This window comes from Miniopterus schreibersii (genome assembly GCF_964146895.1).
Source record: "Miniopterus schreibersii genome assembly, chromosome: 9".
In the NCBI taxonomy this organism is placed as follows: Eukaryota; Metazoa; Chordata; class Mammalia; order Chiroptera; family Miniopteridae; genus Miniopterus; species Miniopterus schreibersii.
In genome coordinates this window covers 43915090-43933972 of record NC_138118.1, presented here as the reverse complement: position 1 = coordinate 43933972, position 18883 = coordinate 43915090, and the positions used below count along the sequence as shown (strand labels likewise).

The 18883-nt window shown below is 40.0% G+C and overlaps 1 protein-coding gene across 3 annotated transcripts in view; it reads right to left on the bottom strand.

The window, feature by feature from the left end:
• Nucleotides 1-18883, bottom strand: part of PUS7 (pseudouridine synthase 7) — a 73918-nt gene that overhangs the window by 23280 nt on the left and 31755 nt on the right. For all 3 annotated transcript variants that reach the window (XM_081147557.1, XM_081147558.1, XM_081147559.1), the window contains exons 8-9: nt 2027-2155; nt 1243-1368 (exon numbers count right to left, since the gene is read on the bottom strand). In XM_081147557.1, the coding sequence (XP_081003683.1) occupies nt 1243-1368; nt 2027-2155 (255 nt within the window). The remainder of the gene's footprint in view (nt 1-1242; nt 1369-2026; nt 2156-18883) is intronic.

Here is an 18883-nt window from a genome sequence, read left to right as displayed (position 1 = left end):
CAAGTCGGAAGTTAACGTAGCCTCCCTTTAGATATTCTGTGCCATAACACAATTAGCATTTTCACTATCTTCATCAACACCCTCTGACCATTAGCAAGATTGAAAACATTATCTAATTATTTGATTATTAGTTACTATAAGCTTTCTTCTTGACAATTTTTTCTCTCATTAGTATGCTTTAATTTTAAAATATTACTTTCCACTTACTGAGCACTTACTATATTCAAGCATAGAAACAGTTGCTGCATAGACAGCATCTTACTTCATTCTAACCGGCTGTGAGGTAAAAATCTCCATTTACAGATGAGCAATCTGAGGCTCAGAACTGAAGTCTGACTTTACTGCCTGGGCTTTAACCTTCACAACACTGCCTCAAAGACCCAGAAGAAATACTACATGATAGATTTTTACCATTTTGTGCTTTTAAACATAAAAAATGCAACTTCATGTAGTCAGCTGGTGGAAGTCAAGAAAAATCCTTCATTCCCAAGACTACAGCGGGCCAACTAGTGAGCTCTGCAGATCTCCCTAAGCCTAAATTTCATCTTCACTAAAATGAAGGGTTTGAAACACAAGGAAGAGCATAATCTAAATAACCTCTCATGTCACTTCCAATTCATAACTTCCACAATTCTAACTCCCATGTGAATAATTACTTTATGTAACTTATTCTCTGCTGGACAGCAGTACAGCGTAAGTAGGTTTATGAACCCAAGTATTTATTGATGGGATTCCCACCCTAGCTTACCCTAGAGGGATTTCCTATTAACTACAAGTGAGTCAGAGTTCTTAAACTTTACTTCACTAATTACAGCCAACAGCACTTTTCTAAAGGGTGGGGGAAAGGCAGATACCCGTTTAATAAACTAGGAAGCACTTATTAACAGAGGTCAGAAACTGTGTCATCTCTGTCAGGCTCCTCAGGTCTGAGTTACCCACATGCTTACTGTTAGGTCACTTACTGAGTCAAGATTTACCTGTGAAAATAAAATAAAAACAGAATCCCTAGATGGGCACTCAGGGGTGGGAGAAAAACTTACCTTACTTCAGGTTATATCCTTTTAAACTCTGATTTATCATTTTACCTTGTGCATGTATCATTTCAAAACAGAATACAAATTAGGAGGAGGCTGTGGATCAGTTGGTTATCCCAAAAGATAACACACTGGCTAATATGGCCCAGACATGAGGAGATCTTTTTTGTGACTCTTTTAGAAAAGAGTTAAGAAATTAAATACAAACCTTCCAACTTGATATGTGGGGACAGCTGTAGTTCCAAATCTTTGCATTCCGTAGTAGTTAATAAAGCCAATCTCCTTGAGAGAATTCATGGCTTGTTGTACTTGGTCATCAGTTCCTGTTATATTTCTACAGAGGTGCAAATTATTCAGAGAAAAAAATTTACAGTCAAACACAGTCAGGGATGCACATCATAAAATATGTGGATTGGTTTCCATGCCTTCCTCTTGTTCTCTGAAGCTTTCTCCTTCCTGAGGATTTAGATATTTCTTTTTTGAAATTGTGGTAAAATATACATAACATTAAGCTGACCATTCTAGCCATTTTAAAGCATGCAATATAGTGGTATTAAGTACATTCATAATCTTGTGCAACCTTCAACACTATCCAGAACTTTTTCATCTTCCCAAACTGAAACTCCACACCCATAAAACACTAATTCCCCATCTTCCCCTGTACCCCTGTCCCAGCTTACATCTCTTCTACTTTCTGGGTCTATGATTTGCCTATTCTAGGTATTGCACTTGAGTGGAACAATGCGCTTTTAACACAGTACTTAAGAAGATGGTGTCTTCCCAAAGGTGGTGCTGAGTTTTTAGAGGGGCAGGGGTGTCAGTACAAATACTCCAGTAGTATCTGCTCTCCCAGTCCTATGAAGCCCCACTCTGTCTTCCCTTGCTGCCATCCCTGCTAGTACCAGCTCACCTGGATTAATAACTGTTCTGTACAGACTTGAGGTCACCTGGCAAGACCCTCTCTGGTCTGCACCCAACCCAGAGTTCTTTACCTGAGAACAACAGTGAAGTGATTTCCTTGTAGCTCTCCCAATTTCAGAGGGTTTTTCTGATAGCTGAAATTCCCTAGCTTAAAATTCATCAAGCACTTGTTCAAGTGGGCAAGTCTTTGTGCAGTTATTCTAAAAAAAAGAGCAGAGAGAGGATCGTTCAATATCGCCCGGCTGAAACGAGGCTATACCAAGCTATGAGTGCAGGGAACAAAGGCACCACAGCTGGCACGGTGGACAAACTTTTCATTTCCCTCTGGATTGTGCCTTCAACATAATGATACCTGGTGCTACTGGAATCATGTAGTTCGGGCTATGTTTATATTCTTAAAGATGCATGTTATTCATATACTAATGAGCAATGGGACAATATCTATGAAATTTTCTACTTTTTGTGAAGGGGGTGTGATGAGAAAGGGGACAACAGCAAAGAGTAATCCCATAGAACTATCAGGACTATTAATAAGCACTTAAAAAAGAGCTATAGCCCGGCCAGGCATGGCTCAGTGGTTGAGCATCTACCCAGGATCTAGGAGATCGAGGTTCAATTCCTAGTCAGGGCACATGCGCGGGTTGTGGGCTCTATCCCCAGTTGGGAGTGTGCAGGAGGCAGCTGATTAATGACGACTCTCTCATTATTGATGTTTCAATTCTCTCTCTCTCTCCCTCCCTCTCTCTGAAATCAATAAAGATATATTTAAAATAAATAAATAAAATAAAAAAGAGCTATATATTTTCATGTATCAGAAAAATATTACAGTTTCATCACCTGAAAAAATCTAACATCTAACTCTGAATTTCCTCCCACTCTTTTTTCTTAAACACAAAACATCATTTAAATGGAATTAAAGACTTCTGGTCAAGGTAGTGGCAAAGGTAAACATGGTCCTTGCCTCCTCCCACAATGACATCAAAATTACAACTAAACTACAGAGCCACCATCATTCAGAACCTCCTGAAATCTCGTTGAATGGAAACTCTACAACTAGAGAATTAAAGAAGCTACATCAAGACTGGCTCAGCTGGTTGAGTGTTGTCTCATGTATCAAATGGTTGCCAGTTCAATTCCTGGTCAGAGCACATGCCTGAGTTGCATGCAGGAGGCAGCCAATCATTCTTTCTCTCTCTCTCTCTCTCTCTCTCTCTCTCTCTCTCTCTCTCTTCCTCTTTCTCTCTCTGTCCCCTTCTCCCTTCCTCTTTCTAAAAATCAGTTTAAAAAAAAAACTGGTGAGATGAAAATGGGCAGATAAAAATCAGGAGGGATATCTCAGCTTTGAGGTACCCCCTGAGGAGGAGGGGTCTCAGTGCTGGGAAGAAAAGCCCTCATAACTTATGGCTGTAAAAACCAGCAGAGTGAGACTGAGGAAGACAGAGGGCTGCTAGAGTCCCAGGCAGTTCCTCTTAAAGGGCTCTTGCGTGGACATCCTTGGACTCACTCCCTCTGAGCTCTAGCACTGGGGTAGAAGCATGAAAGACACCAGAGACACACAGGGAGGAACTGAATTACCTGGGATCAGGGTAAGAGCTAGAGAGGCAGCTTCCTCCCAAACAGAAGTGCTGGCAGACGCCATTGTTCCTTTGATGAACCCTCCGCCCACAGAGCCCATCAACCTGGTTCACACTGTTTGCCCCGCCCTGGTGATTTCCTGACACCCCATTCCACTCAACTTTTAGGTCCACCCGAGCTGTTTCCAGTGGCTTGTCTTAGAAATGGTATGTCTTGGCTCATGCTTCAGATTTTCCTAAAATATCTCAAGCAAGCTGCATCTGGCCTCAGCATGCCCTGTGCCTTCTCACAAAGTGGCCCCAGGCCTGGCACTAGCAACAGCTGGCCTTGGTTCACAGCTTGGCTTCTCCTGGACACCTCCAAGTCCAGCACAAGTATAAGCCATTCACAGATTGCTTTGTAGCTTATGCTGGGTGGCCCCAGGCAGGGCACATTCAGTGGATGACCTTCGCCTGGACCTCCCAGGAGGCCCTAGAGGCAGCACATCCAGTGGACAGCTTCAGACCACATAGAAGCATCACCACCAAGCCACTTCCACAAGTGACACGCTCAAGGGGTAGACTCAGTGGGACACGAGAGACCTGCTGAAGTAAGTCCTCCTCTGAGGGGTGGGCCCCTGCACAGCTGATCCTCCATGGTGGCTGGAGGCTAGTGGTTGCAGCCAGTGTTTGCAGCTGATTAGTCTGGGGATAAATCCCTCTCACTGAGGTGCCAACAGTAATCAAGGCTCAACCACAAAAGCAGGGTGTACGCTGCTCACACAGGGGTGGGGGGGCATCTCAAGTACCTGGGGTGGGGTGTTGGGAAGGCTGTGCCACTGGACCCTACAGAACACCTACTACACAAGGCCACTTTACCAAGCCTGGGAGACAGAGCAGCTCTACCTAATACACAGAAACAAACACAAGGAAGCTGCCGAAATTAGGAAACAAAGAAACATGGCCTAAATGAAAGAAAAGAACAAAATTCCAGAGAAAGAACTAAGCAAAATGGAGACAAGCAATCGACTGGATGCAGAGTTCAAAACACTGGTTATAAGGATGTTTGTTCAATGAACTTAGTGAAAACTTCAGCATAAAAAAAGACCAGTCAGAAATGAAGGATATACTAACTGAAATGAATATTAATTTACAGGGAAATCAAGAGTAGATGAAGCCAAGAATCAAATCAGTGATCTGGAATAAAAGGAAGCAAAAAACACCCAATCAGAACAGGAAGGAAAAAAAAAGAATCCAAAAAAAGAAAATGAGGAAAGTAAGAAGCCTCTGGGACAACTTCAAGCATGCAAATATTTGCATCATGGGGATGCCTGAAGGAGAAGAAAGAGAGCAGGAAATTGAAAACCTATTTGAAAAAAATAATTACAGAAAACTTCCCTAACTTGGTGAAGGAAATAGACTTAGAAGTCCAGGAAGCACAGAGTCTGAAAACAAGATGAAACCAAAGAGGCCCACACCAGGAAACATCATAATTAACCTTTATCGGACGAAAGGGAACTTTAGTTCCCGGCAAGGAGTGGGTCCTGCTGGCCGAATAAAAAATAACTTTAATAATAAACAATACATTTTCTTTATAAATGTTTTTACTTTTCATAACTAACTCAAAAAATAGATAAGATAGAGGCAAAAAAGTAAATGCCTGCAGAGCTGAATTTAAATGCCCAAAAAAGCTCCGGCCGGGAGACCCCACTACAGGAATTTAAACGCCATCTTTCAAAGGTTAAAATGCCAAGGATTAAAGACAAAGAAAAAATCTTAAAAGCAGCAAGAGAAAACCAGTTAGTCACATACAAGGGTGCTCCCATGACTGTCTGCTGATTTCTCAACAGAAACTTTGCAGGCCAGAAGGTAGTGGCAAGAAATACTCAAAGTGATTCAAGCACCTACAATCAAGATTACACTACCCTGTAAAGCTATCATGTAGAACTGAAGGACAGAAAAAGTGCTTCCCAGACAAGAAAAAGCTAAAGGAGTTCATCACCACTAAATCAGTACTACATGAAATGTTGATGGGTCTTTAAGAAGAAAAAAAGAGATGCAAAATATGAACAATAAAATGGCAATAAATACATATCTATCAACAACTGAATCTAAAAAACACAAAAAAAACCCCACAAGCAGAACAGAAACAGACTTGCAGATACAGAGAACATTTTAATGGTTGCCAGTTGGGAGGGGGTTGGGGGATGAGTAAAAAAGGTAAAGGGATTAAGAAGTACAAATTGGTTACAGAACAGTTATGGGTATGAAAAGTAGAGCACAGGGAATATAGTCAATAATACTGTAATAAATATGTATGGTCTCAGATGGATGTGAGATTTATTGGGATAATCACTTAGTAAGTTATATAATGACTAATCACTGGGGTGAACATCTGAAACTAATATAAGAATAATGTATGTCAACTGTAATTGAAAAATTAAAAAATGATTTAAAAATAAATAATAAGCTGATTAAGAAAAAAAACAAACAACACTGCAAAATTTATTTTTCTGGGGCATTTGAGATATTGCTCCCTGGCATATGTCCTCAGTTTGGCTCAAATAAGCTCTTACAAAAATTCTCAAAACTAAAAAAGTACATGGTATTATAAAATTTTCATGAAAAATAACTTCTCTTGTAGTAATATACGTAGAAAATGATTCCAGTACTGAAAAGCCTTTGTCTTATCTCGATCCCCCAAGACCTCTCCCCACTAGCAGCCAATGTTAACAGTTTTTATACATCCTTCCAGATATAAATAAGCATGTGTACCAACTGTATCTACCCTTTTGGGGAGTTTCTGGTAAGCTTTTAACATATATGATACACATACAGAAAAGTATACAAACCGTAAGTGTTCTGCTGGATGGATTTTCACAAAATGAACACAACCATGTACTTAGCACACAGATCCTCCATTTTAAAAAATAAATTTTGTTACATTATAAAGTGTTTAGCATCTAGCTTTTTTCACTTAAAAATGGGTATTTGAGATTTGCCTTGTCCATACAGTACTTCTGAAGCTGACTCACTCTTTGCACAGTTGCACAGGATGAATATCTGACCCATCCCCTTTGGTGGACATTTAAATTGCTACCAACATTTTATTTACCTTGGCCAGGTGGCTCAGTTGGTTGGAGCATTGTCCCGTACACCAAAAGGTTGTGAGTTTGATCCCTGATCATGGTGTGTATGAGAGGCAACCAATCAATGTTTCTTTCTTACACAGATGTTTCTCCACCCACCCCCCCGCCACTTCCTCTCTCAAAAAAAAAAAATTCACTAAACATCCTCGGGTGAGGATAAAAATAGTTTATTTTACAAACAATCCTATAGCATATATCTTTATATATACTTTATGCAACTATATAGGTATATATTTGGGTAAATCCCTAGAAGCAGAAAACCTGGATTTCAAATTTTAACCCTTATTGTCTTCCAAAAAGGTTATAGCAATTTACACTCACACCATTAATATATATGTGCCTACTGCCTCATCCCTGTATCTCCTAACAGAAAGTACAGCCAAACCTTGCTTCTTGACCGGCCCCCATCTCGAACAATTCAGTTCTCAACCAAGTTGTTCATGGAAAAAATGTCTGGGTTGTGGAACAAAACTTCAGTTCTTGACTTGACAATCCCTTTCAGCATGACAAAAAGTATCTCAGGCCACAAAACAGAGAATGAGCCAGTATGAGTCAGTTTACAACTAAACTTCCCCTTGTTAACATTTCAGGCAATTGTGCTGTGGATATTTTTGAGTTCTTCTTTTGTTGCTGGAGTGCTGGATGATTAGCACAATTTTAAAACATAAAGAGGCCATCAGGAGTGCTAATGTTGCTAAGGGTGTGAAAGAAACAACGATTACAGGCAGCTGAAGAGGTAGAAAAACTGTTGTTGATTTGGACAAATAAAAAGCAGTTAGCCAGTGACAGCATTTCAGAGGCAATGCTGCGAAAAAGCGAAGATGCTGCATGCTAACTTCCTAAAACACACCCCTGGAACAAGTGCTGAAGATGATTTGTTTAATGCTATTCGGTGGTGGTTCAATAAATTTCAGAAAGTTGTTTGTTTACAGATTAAACAGTACATTAGACATGTAAAGAATATAAGAAAAATTAAAACAGAAAATCATTTGGGGGCCTAGAACAGATTAATTCAATTTACATTATTTCTAATGGGGGAAAAAATGATTTGGTTTTTGAACAAATTGCTTCTCGAATAGCCTTCTGGAACGAATTAAGTTTGAGAATTGAGGTTCCACTGTATAGCAAATGTTTTTGAGCTCTGCCAGTCTGGTAAGTTAAAAATAATATTTTACTTGCTTTTATTTGCATGCTCCTTATTGTGAGTAAGGTTAAATATTTCTTCATATGTTGACTGCACTGCCCGTTCATCCTGTTACCCATTTTTCTATTAGATTGTTAATATTTTTCTCACTATTGTCATATATTAAGGAAACATACCCTTTACCACCTAGTTGTAAATATTATCTCCCCCATTTTATGAAGTTACTCTATATTTTACACTTTAGAAAATTTCCCCCAACTTTGTTTAAAAAACCCTCAAAACTGAAGTAAACTGGCAACACTTTAATGAACCTTATACCTTTCACCCAGATTAACCAATTGTTAACATTTCCCCAGATTTACTTTAACCCTCCCATGAACAACCACACATTACACACACATACACACACACACATACATACACACACAAATGTAAAATTAGCCCCAAGTGGCTCCAGTGTGTGTCTCCTCAGAGCAAGCAGAGCCCCCTGCTGAACCACAGTGGTGGCACTCAGAAAGCCAAAGATGAACCAACACTACTAATATGCAGCTCATACCAAATTCATCCAATTTCCCCAATACCACCATTTACATTTTTTAAAGCTTCTTAAACTCAGGATCTAATCAAGAGCCACATATCACAGCTGTAGTATCTATTTAGTCTTCATTAAGCTAATACCTGGATCTGTGTAGCCTTTGTTTTTATGTTGATATCTAACTTGTGGAATTCAGGCCAGCTGTTTTACACAATGGCTTTCCCTTTGGATTTGTCTGGCTGTTTCCTCATAATGGATTCAAGTAAACATTTTGGTAGGAATATTAGTTAGGTGAAACTGTGGCCTTTTCAGTGTACCACAGCTAAAGGCAACAATTCAGTCTGTCCATCAGTGGTGGTAATAAATCATTGGGTTAGGATGGTATTTGCTAGGTTATTCCACTATAAGAGTACCTTTTCCTTCTTTCCCTTTGTCTTTAATTAGTAATCTGTGGGGTGATATTTTCAAAATGTGTGACTATTCTGTTCCCCCTATCTGTCTTTCATCCAGCTGTTCTGCTACCCCAGGATAAATGCTGCCTGTGTGTAAAGGAGTGTTTTTCTGGATCTACCATTCCTTAGTTGGCCTTCTTCTGTAAATAAGGACTATACAGTAAAATTTCAGTTAAATTCAGGAATCTTTTAAAAATAGCCCTGGGATTTAAAGTACATGTAGAAAGGGTATCCTAAATCCTAATCCCTAGTCAGAGATTACTTTTTTAATCATTATCCCAAGAATATGTAGAATACTTTTACAGATGTTGTTTATAGTAAAAAGGGTACTTTTATTTTTGTTTCCTTTTGGCTTAGAGTACTGACGCACTTTTTATCAGGCCTCACTTAGAGCAGTGATGACCTCCAAGCATTCACTAAGACACTAATTTTCACTACTGCTCTTTCACTAATTTATATTGGTTGCAGCAACAAATAAAAGAACTCTGAGCACTGTTGTTCCAGGGGCTTTAACTGGGACCTTCTGTTTCATTCTCCCCAGTCAACTTCTGATGCCAAAAGTGGCTCATTTAGAAAGGAGTGGGAGTGGGAGTGGGTCATGTTGACTCAGGAAGATTTCCTACTCTTGCCCTGTTTTAAATGGAGTTTCCTCATTCTAAGCAACCAAGAGGCTTAAGAAGAGGGAAAGTGTTTTCCACAAATCAGCAACTGTGTCAATTGCTCTTAGTAGCTTTGGCTGTGCATTAAAAAAAATTTTTTTTTAATTTTTTTGTTAATCCTCACCCAAGGTTATTTTTTTCCATTGATTTTTTAAAAATTGATTTGAGAGAGAGAGGAAGGGAGAGGGAGAGATAGAAACATCAATGAGAGAGAAACATCAAGATCAACTAGCTGCCTCCTGCACATGCCCTGCCGGGGACCAAACCTGCAAACTGGGCATGTGCCCTGACCAGAAATCAAACCCATGACCTCTTGGTGCATGGGTCAACACTTGACCACTGAGCAACACTAGCCAGGTTCCACTGATTTTTTTAAAATGTTTTTAAAATTTATCTTTATTTTTGAAAGTATTACAGGTGTCCCATTTCCCCCCCCCCCATTAACCCCCTCCCCCTCGCTCCCACCCCCTCCCCATGCCTTCACCTTGTTATTGTCTGTGTCCATGGGTTATGCATATATGCCTATAACTTCTTTGGTTAATCTCTTCCCACCCTCTACCCCTCTTCCCTCTTTCCTCTGAAATATGATCGTCAGCTGCATGCATCAATGTCTCTGGGTCTATTTAGTTCCTCAGATTCTTTTGTTCATTAGCTTCTTCTTAAAGAAGACCCTTCAACATTTCATGTAGTACTGGTCTGGTGGTGATAAACTCCTTTAGCTTTTCCTTGTCTGAGAAGCTCTTTATCTGACCTTCAATTCTAAATGATAGCTTTGCTGGGTAGAGTAATCTTGGTTGTAGGTCCTTGTTTTTCATCACTTTGAATATTTCTTGCCACTACCTTCTGGCCTGCAAGGTTTCTGTTGAGAAATCAGCTGACAGTCATATGAGTGCTCCCTTGTAGGTAACTAATTGCTTTTCTCTTGCTCCTTTTAAGATTCTCTCTGTCTTTAACCTTTGGCATTTTAATTATGATGTGCCTTGCTGTGAGCCTCTTTGGGTTCCTCTTGTTTGGGACCCTCTGTGCTTCCTGGACTTGTAAGTCTATTTCTTTCACCAGGCAGGGGAAGTTTTCTGCAATTATTTTTTCAAGTAGGTTTTCGATTTATTGCTCTCTTTCTACTCCTTCTGGCATCCCAGTACGCATGTTGGGCCACTTGAAGTTCTCCCAGAGACTCCTTATACTATCTTCATATTTCTGGATTCTTTTTTCTTTTTGCTCTTCTGGCTGGGTGTTTTTTGCTTCATGTTCCAAATTGCTGATTTGATTCTCACAGTCCTCTATTCTACTGCTGATTCCCCATAAATTATTCTGCCTTTCAGTTCGTGTAGCCTTCATTTCTGGCTGGTACTTTATTAAGTCATCAATGGTCTCACTTGTTTTCTTAATAGTCTTACTAATATCCTTGAGCATCCTTATAACAGTAATTCTGAACTCTGTATCTAGTAGCTTGCTTGGTTCTATTTCATTTAGTTCCTCTTCTAGAGATTTCTTCTGTTCTTTCCTTTGTGACATGTTTCTTTGCTTCCACATTTTGGCTGCTTCCAGGTGTTTGTTTCTCTGTATTAGGTAGAGCTGCTATGTCTCCTGGAATTGGTAGAGTGGCTTTGTGTAATAGGTGTCCTGTAGGGCCCAGTGGCTCATCCACCCCAGTCACCTGAGCTGGGCCTTCTAGGTGCTGCCCTGTGTGTGCTGTGTGCACTGTCCTATTGTAGTTGAGCCTTGATTGCTGTTGGCGTCACTGGGAGGAACTGACCCCCAGGCCAATCAGCTGTGAGGACCAGCTGCAACTACAGCCAAAGAGCTGCTTTGCTGGAGACACTCCTATGGAGCAGGAATTACTTCAGTGGAGCCTTGGTGTTCACCAAGTGTGCCCTGTGAGTGTGTCACTCGTGGATGTGGTAGGGTTGTAATCCAGAGTGGTCAAGTTTGACCACTAGGTGCACTGTCTCTGGGGCCTCCTGGGAAGTGCAAAGTCAGCCTCTGCCAGTGCCTTGCCCAGGGCCACCCAACATGAGCTACACAGCAAATCATAGTTGGCTGGTACTTGTGCTGGGCTTGGAGGTGTCCAGGAGAGGCCAAGCTATGAACCAATGCAGGCTGCCACTAGTGCCAGGCCTGGTGCCACTTATCAAGCCGTATGGGGCATGCTGCTGCTTGTTTGAGAGATTTTAGAAAAGTCCTAAGCATGAGGCTCGAGAGGCCACTTGCATAGAAAAGCCACTGGAAATGGCTTGGATGAGCTTGCAAGTAGGGAGGGGTGGGGCCTCCGGGAATCACGGGGTGGAGCCAAAGGTGTGAGTCAGGTGCTGGAGATTCAAATATGGCACCTGCCTGCTGGCTCTGTGTAGGGAGCACTCACCAAAGGAGCAATGGCCTCTGCCAGCTCTTCTGCCTGGGAGAAAGCTGCCCCTCCACCTCTCGCCGCAATTTCAGGCAAGTTAGTTCCTCCCCAAATGTCCCAGGTTAGGTTCCTTTCAAGTTGCTGCCCAGTGCTGGAGCTCACAGGGAGCGCGTCTGAGTCCGCGTGCAGGCCCTTTAAGAAGAGCTGCTTGGGACTCCTACAGCAACAGTCCCCCCTGGTTTTCACAGCCCCAGGTTGTGAGGATTTCTCTTCCCGGTACTGGAGCCCTGGGCTGGGAGCCTGATGTGGAGCTGGGACCCCTCACTCGTCTGGGAAACTCCACCATGGAGATGTCCCTCCCGGGTTTAAACTGGGGCAACGGGTGTGGGCCCGCGGCAGCGTCTCCCGGATTCAGCCCCGATCCGCCCGTGTCTCCGCCCCTCCTACTGGTCTCGTTGCTTCTTCAGTTCCCTGGTTGTAGGGCTTCTGTTCAGCTAGATTTCAGGAGGTTCTAAGTGATGGTTGTTCTGTATTTTAGTTGTAATTTTGATGTGGTTGTGGGAGGCGGAGGGTACAGTTTTAATCTATGCTGCCATCTTGTTTCTCCCTTCAAGAATGCTTTCCTAATATGTTTTTATTGACTTCAGAGAGAGGAAGGGAGAAAAACATCAATGATGAGAGAGAATCATCAACTGGCTACCTCTTGCACGACCCCTAATGGGGATTGAGCCTAAAACCTGGGCATGTGCCCTCACTGGGAATCTAACTGTGACTTCCAGGTTCACGGGTCAACAGTCCACCACTGAACCACACTGGTCGGGCATCCATTGATTTTTTAGAGAAAGTGGAAGGGGTCGAGGGAGGCAGAGAGAGAGAGGAGAGAGAAACAGGGATGTGAGAAAGACACATCGATTGGTTGCCTCCGCATGTGCCCCAGACTGGGGCAGGGGATCAAACCTGCAACCGAAGTACGTGCCCTTGACTGAGAATCAAACCCACAACCTTTTGGTGCGTGGGCTGACACTCTAACAACTGAGCTGTGCTGGCCCAGCTGGATCTGCATTCTAAATTAACAGCATCATATATATCTTTTTGCCTTTTGTTCTTTTTTAAAGGTATGTTGTGAAGTATAAATACTGCCCCCAGGACCTAGCTACAAAAAATACATATCTACATTATATTTATAGATCTACATATATATGTGTGTGTAACAATACTGTGCTTGCTGCTGCTTTTTAACAGGTTTTGTCATTATCTGACAAAGTGTTGCCACTTTTCCACTCAGCAGAGATGTATAAAATGTTACATTGATTTGTTCATTTAGTTGTATTTTAAGAATTGTTTTAGCAAAACACCTTCCTTTTATTTCTCCCCTTTTATATAACATTTAAGATGGGTTTAGGTAGCTTACATGATCTATGAACTTCATTTCAGGTTATTAAAGGGGGGAGTTCTAGAATTTGCCTTAGAAAAGGAGAGTGTTGGATCTGATAGGGTTGAGAACCATCTGTTCAGGGGTCCAGAGATCGTGTGAAAGAACTTGGAAAGAAGCCTGAACATTTTTGTCAACTCCAAACCAGGCCCACTGGACACATACCTCCTCTACCATCCCCATAAGACTTCTGTGCCTTGCCCACAATAGGCCTTTGCAGCCCATTCTAAGCCAACATGTGGCAGTATGGGTTTTCTGAATTGGGATGGGAGCTGTGGCCACAGTATGAGAAAGAAATCCCTAGGGTTAATCTCAGGTATCAAGATTTTAAAGATACATGGAAAGTTTTAAATATTTAAAAAAAAAAATTATCCCTATATATTTTGTGATCTGTTCACGTCTTTTTGCTATTGTTCATGCCTTTGAAGCCACATTTAAAAGAATAGAAACTACATCATTATTTTAGAAACTACATTATTATTACTGTATTGTTAAGGAATCCACACCTATGACTGTCATGAATCCAAGGTGGGGTTAACAGTGACCCATTCTGAAGATAACTATACCCTACTCTGGACTTTCTGATTATAACCACTGTCTCCTCTCTCTACCTCAACTGAAAACCCAGACTCATGAGGCCTCAGTCTCTGCCCTCCCAATCCTGGAAGATGCCAAAACCAACTATGTAGAAGGTTTTATCAGTGGAAAAGACAACTTTGTCTTCCCAGATGACAAACACTCTACTTTGCTTTATGAGGCAGATAGCAACCCCAAACCACGGATAGGTTAGGACCTGCGCAGGCCTCAATACAGCTGTGTTTTTATGTTTAAATTTTTGATCTACCTAGAATTTATTTAGAATGGTAAACTGAGGTAAAGAGCCAATTTAATTATTTTCTTTTCAGATGGCTACTCAGTTATCTCAACCCCATTCACTAAACTCAACAAATCAAACCTGCTGATTTTAAATGCTACTTTGAATACATACTAAATCTGTGGATGTATCTGGGTCTAATTATTCTACCTATTTCTGTGCCAGTATCAAATTGCTTTAACTGCTAAAGCATATATTTCAGTAATGTGCTTTAATACATACTGAAGCTAATCCTCCTAATTAGTCACTTTTTCCAAAATTTTTATGGCTGGTTTCACACCTTAACTTTCCCACATTAACTTTATGATCAGTTTGATTAGATAAAAACAAAACAAAACAAAACAAAACATTCTACTGGTATTTTTATTAGTATCAACATAAATTTACACATTTATTCAATAAGAAAAGACATATGGCCCTGGCCAGTGTGGTTTAGTTGATTGGGCGTGGTCCCATGCACCAAAAGGTTCAGTTTGATTCCCTGTCAGGGCACATGCCTGGGCTATGGTTCAATCCCCAGTAAGGGGCGTGCAGGAGGTAGCTGATAGATGGTTCTCTCTCCCTCTCCTTTCCTCTCTTTCAAATTCAATAGAAAAAAAATCTTTAAAAAAAAAAAAAGACATGTATCCGAGAACAAGTTATATCATTCATTTATTCAAGTCTTACGTTTCTCAATAGTATTTTAAACTTTTCATAGAGACAGTAGACTTTTAAAAATGTTTGTTTCTAGGTATTTTTTTTTTTACCCTTTTCTGTGTAATAGATTTCTTTTTTCCATGATAATTCCTAACTGTCTATTGTCTGCATATTGATTTTTGTACATTAATCTTTCTTATCTTGTATACTTCTTAATCATCAATCCCTTGAGTAGAAATGATCACGTCACTGACAAAACCACAATATGGCCACATCCCTTTCAATTTTTACACCACTTATTTCTCAATTTTGTTTGCATTATAGTATGTCTAGAAAAAGAATAAATAGTGATAATAAGTTTGGTCATCTTCATTAATTTCGTTCCTGGCTCTAAACAAAATGCTTCTAGTATTTCACCATTAAATAAGACATTAGCTTTTCAATTGAGATTTTTGTATTTTGTCATGTTAAAAAATTTTTGTTTTATTTTTTTAAATTCTCACTTGAGGACATGCTTAGAGAGAGGAAGGAAGAGAGAGGAAAGGAGAGACAGACAGACAGACATCGATGTGAGAGAAAAACATTGATTGGTTGCCTTCCACACATGCCCCAACCAGAAACTGAACTGGCAACCTTTCCATGCATAGGATGACGCTCAACCAACTGAGCCACTCCAGCCAGGCAAAATATTTTTATATTTTGTTATGCCAGTATTCATCTTAACTCTACCTTAGTAAAGAGGTTTGTGTGTTTTTTAATTAGAAATAATCTAATATAGTAAAAAATAATTCCTCAACTGGAATTTACTTACAGTAAAACCTCCATATAATGGACTAATTTCGGCAAGGGGGTGTCTGTTAAAAGTGAAAGTCCATTATATAATAAAGTAAGTTTTCTGAATGCGTATGTTAAAAAATTAACAAATAAGTTAACCTGTTTTTACTTATGTAGACTTGTTTGTGTAATTAAAATTAAGTATGTCTGAAAAGTTTAATTTCACAGAAAAGTTTTCTATATTATGTATTAGTACAGTTATGTATTACTGTAATTTTAAATTTATACTGAATAGGTCTAATAAATGCGTGCATTCACCAGTCACCAGGAGTAAACAAATGCACATGGCTGGGGTGTGGCTTGAGGCACACTGAAACATCAGTCGGCAGTGTTAAAACTGCTGCAGAAAGTCATGCCACTCAAGAACTGAAACCAGTTACTGCACACAAAAGTGGTGTGGTCATGTGCTAATCATTTACGAATAATGTTTACGAGTGGTGACTCTTGGGTTTAAATATGTAGACTATAGCTGTAGATATATGTTGGTGAAATTACTACAGCATTTTTTCCAACATATGGCCTATTCACTAAAATTTCTTAAAAATAACAAAAAATAAACTTAATTTAACTGTAAGCAAATCTTGGTTAAAAGAATTTAAAAATTAATAGGGTGTTAATTTTCACATATGACATACAGACCCAAAATTTTTTCCATTGAATCTGAAATTTATTAAATTGAGGGTTTACTGTATTTATTTGACCATTCATTTTATTTAAGATTCTCCAATTTGGGTCATTTAAAAAAATTTTTCATTACAAATCATGTTGCATAGCACATCACTGTGTATAAGAAAGTGCTTTTTAACTTTTTCTAAATTCACATTTCCTCTAAAAAGACATCTACTCTGAGAACTGCTAGACAAATGGGTATTTGTGCTTCACTCTGTTGAAGAATACACTTCTCTCTTCACTACTCTAAACTCTGTCAGTGCTTCTCAGCGTTGGTCCTTGAGCTCATTCCTGCTGGCTCAGGCTACGAGGAGCCATGGTCCAGCTTTGCCTGGAAATACAAGAGTGGGGAGGGTTGGGCTGTGGATCCTGGGCACTGGACCTCCGTGAAAGGCTGAGTTCTGCCCTAGAGTGCTTGGTCTAAAGAACCAAGTGGCTAGTCATAGAAACAGCCCCTGAGGTGTAAGACTCTGAAGTCCCAAAATTACAGGAAAGATTAATGGGGGAAAATTTTATCTTACTCCCTAGTTAAAAATATGCTGTTACTGAGTTAAATGTATTGTTTTTTAAATATATATTTTTATTGATATTTAGAGAGAGGAGAAGGGAGAGGGAAAGAGAGAGAAACATCGATGTGAGAGCAAAACACTGACTGGCTACCTCCTGCAAGCCCCCTACCGGGGATCGAGCCCACAGCCTGGGCGTGTGCCCTGACTGGGAATCCAACCAGCAAACCTTTCTGGCAACATTTCAGTACACAGGATGACACCCAACTAACTGAACCACACTGGCCAGGGCAAACAAATTGTTTAAAATTTACCTATATAAATCCAGCTTGCGATTTTCTCTCTCAGAATTCTTGTTTCTTTGCTGAAAATTTCCCCATACTTCCTAAGATACTCAATTCCTTAATGCATTACCTACTGGCCTATTTATTTCCTGGTTCAACATGTGCAGAAGCAGCCTGACCAAATTTCTTGAGGAAAAAAATCTGTCACTGCCTCATTAATACGGGGTGTCTCCCCCAAATGTATACACACTTTGAATGATTATAAAATCAGTGTTTACTAACATAGAGTTTATTTTCAAAATTTAAAAGAATCTACAGAAATGAATAATTTTTTTTTGTTAATGTCTGTTTTCTAACTGATGACCATTCTGGTCCAGGCACTGCTGATAATGGGAAGCAATGGAATCACAAACATCAAGAATCATTTTGTTCAAAAATAGATCCAGAGACATAGAAGCATGGAACAGACTGACGAATCTCAGAGGGAAGGCAGGGTGGGTGGGTGGGGAGACATGAACCTAAAAACTTATATGCACGTATGCATAACCCATGGACACAGACAATAGTGTGGTGAAGGCCTGGGGGGAGGGGTGCATGGTGAGGGGATCAATGGGGGGAAAAGGGAGACATTTGTAATACTTTCAACAATGAAGAAATTTTAAAAAAAATCATTTTGTTCAGTATTTGTGTACCCTCAATTTGTCAACTGTTGCCAGTTCTGTACTGTAAACTTTATCTTTTATGTATCCCCATAAAAAAAAAATCTAGTGGCACTGTAGGATAAATTTTCTTTGTTCAAAACTTAGTCTGGCTTCATGCACTATTTCAAATCAGTTAAACCTGAAAAGGAGTGAAAATCAGGTGAGTTATCAGCTGTTAAAGTGTGTATGCATTTTTTGGGACACCCTACATAAAATGAAAAAAGCTAGCCAGGGAAGTTAGGAAATGGATGAAACTCATACTTTATTACCCTCCCTCTCTGCCCTCAATTCTGTCCAATCTGAGGCACCAGGTCCTCGACTTCAGAACAACGGTAGAACCACAGGGCATAAATTAATCCAGGAACTATATCCCAAAGAAACCAGAAAGTAGAGGATCAGGATGAAGAGAGTGAGGCACACCTAGGAGGACATAACCCTCTCTGGTGAATAACTACTTCTATAGAAACAAACAGAATATATAAGAGTCAGGAGGCAAAAAGGAATCACACAGGCAGCAACTTGGCAGCTCTGGAGACATTCTGGAGACTGCTCCCTAATAGCCATGGACGTGCCGGACAATGCTGTTCTTTTTTTAAAAGTTGAGACAAAATTAACATAAAAATTTTCATTTTAACTATTATAAAGTGCACAATTCAGTGGTTTCTAGCATATTCACACGGCTGTGCAACTGTCACCACTATCTAATTCTAGCATATTTCCATCACCCCCAAAAGAAACCCTGTAGTTATTAATCCCATTCCCTCTCCCACAGCCCCTGGCAACCGCTAATCTACTTTCTGTCTCTATAGATTTCTCTATTTTGGACATTTCATAAGAATATAATCATATAACAGGTGTCCTTTTGTGTCTGACTTCTTTTACTTGACATAATGTTCTTAAGATTCATCCATGTTGGAGTATGTATCAGTACTTCATTTCTTTTTTTGAATGAATCGTATTCTATTGTCTGTTCTTGAATATACAACAGACGTGTTTCTGAATCCCACTGGCATAGCAGAAAGCAAGAGGTACACTCAGTTCTTGCTGGTGTGGCTGTTCCCGGAGAACAGATGAAATGGAGTTGACAGTATCTTCACAAAACTATTCAGTTTTAATTTTGATGACCCTGAATCAAACTTTTTGGTTGTAAATTCAT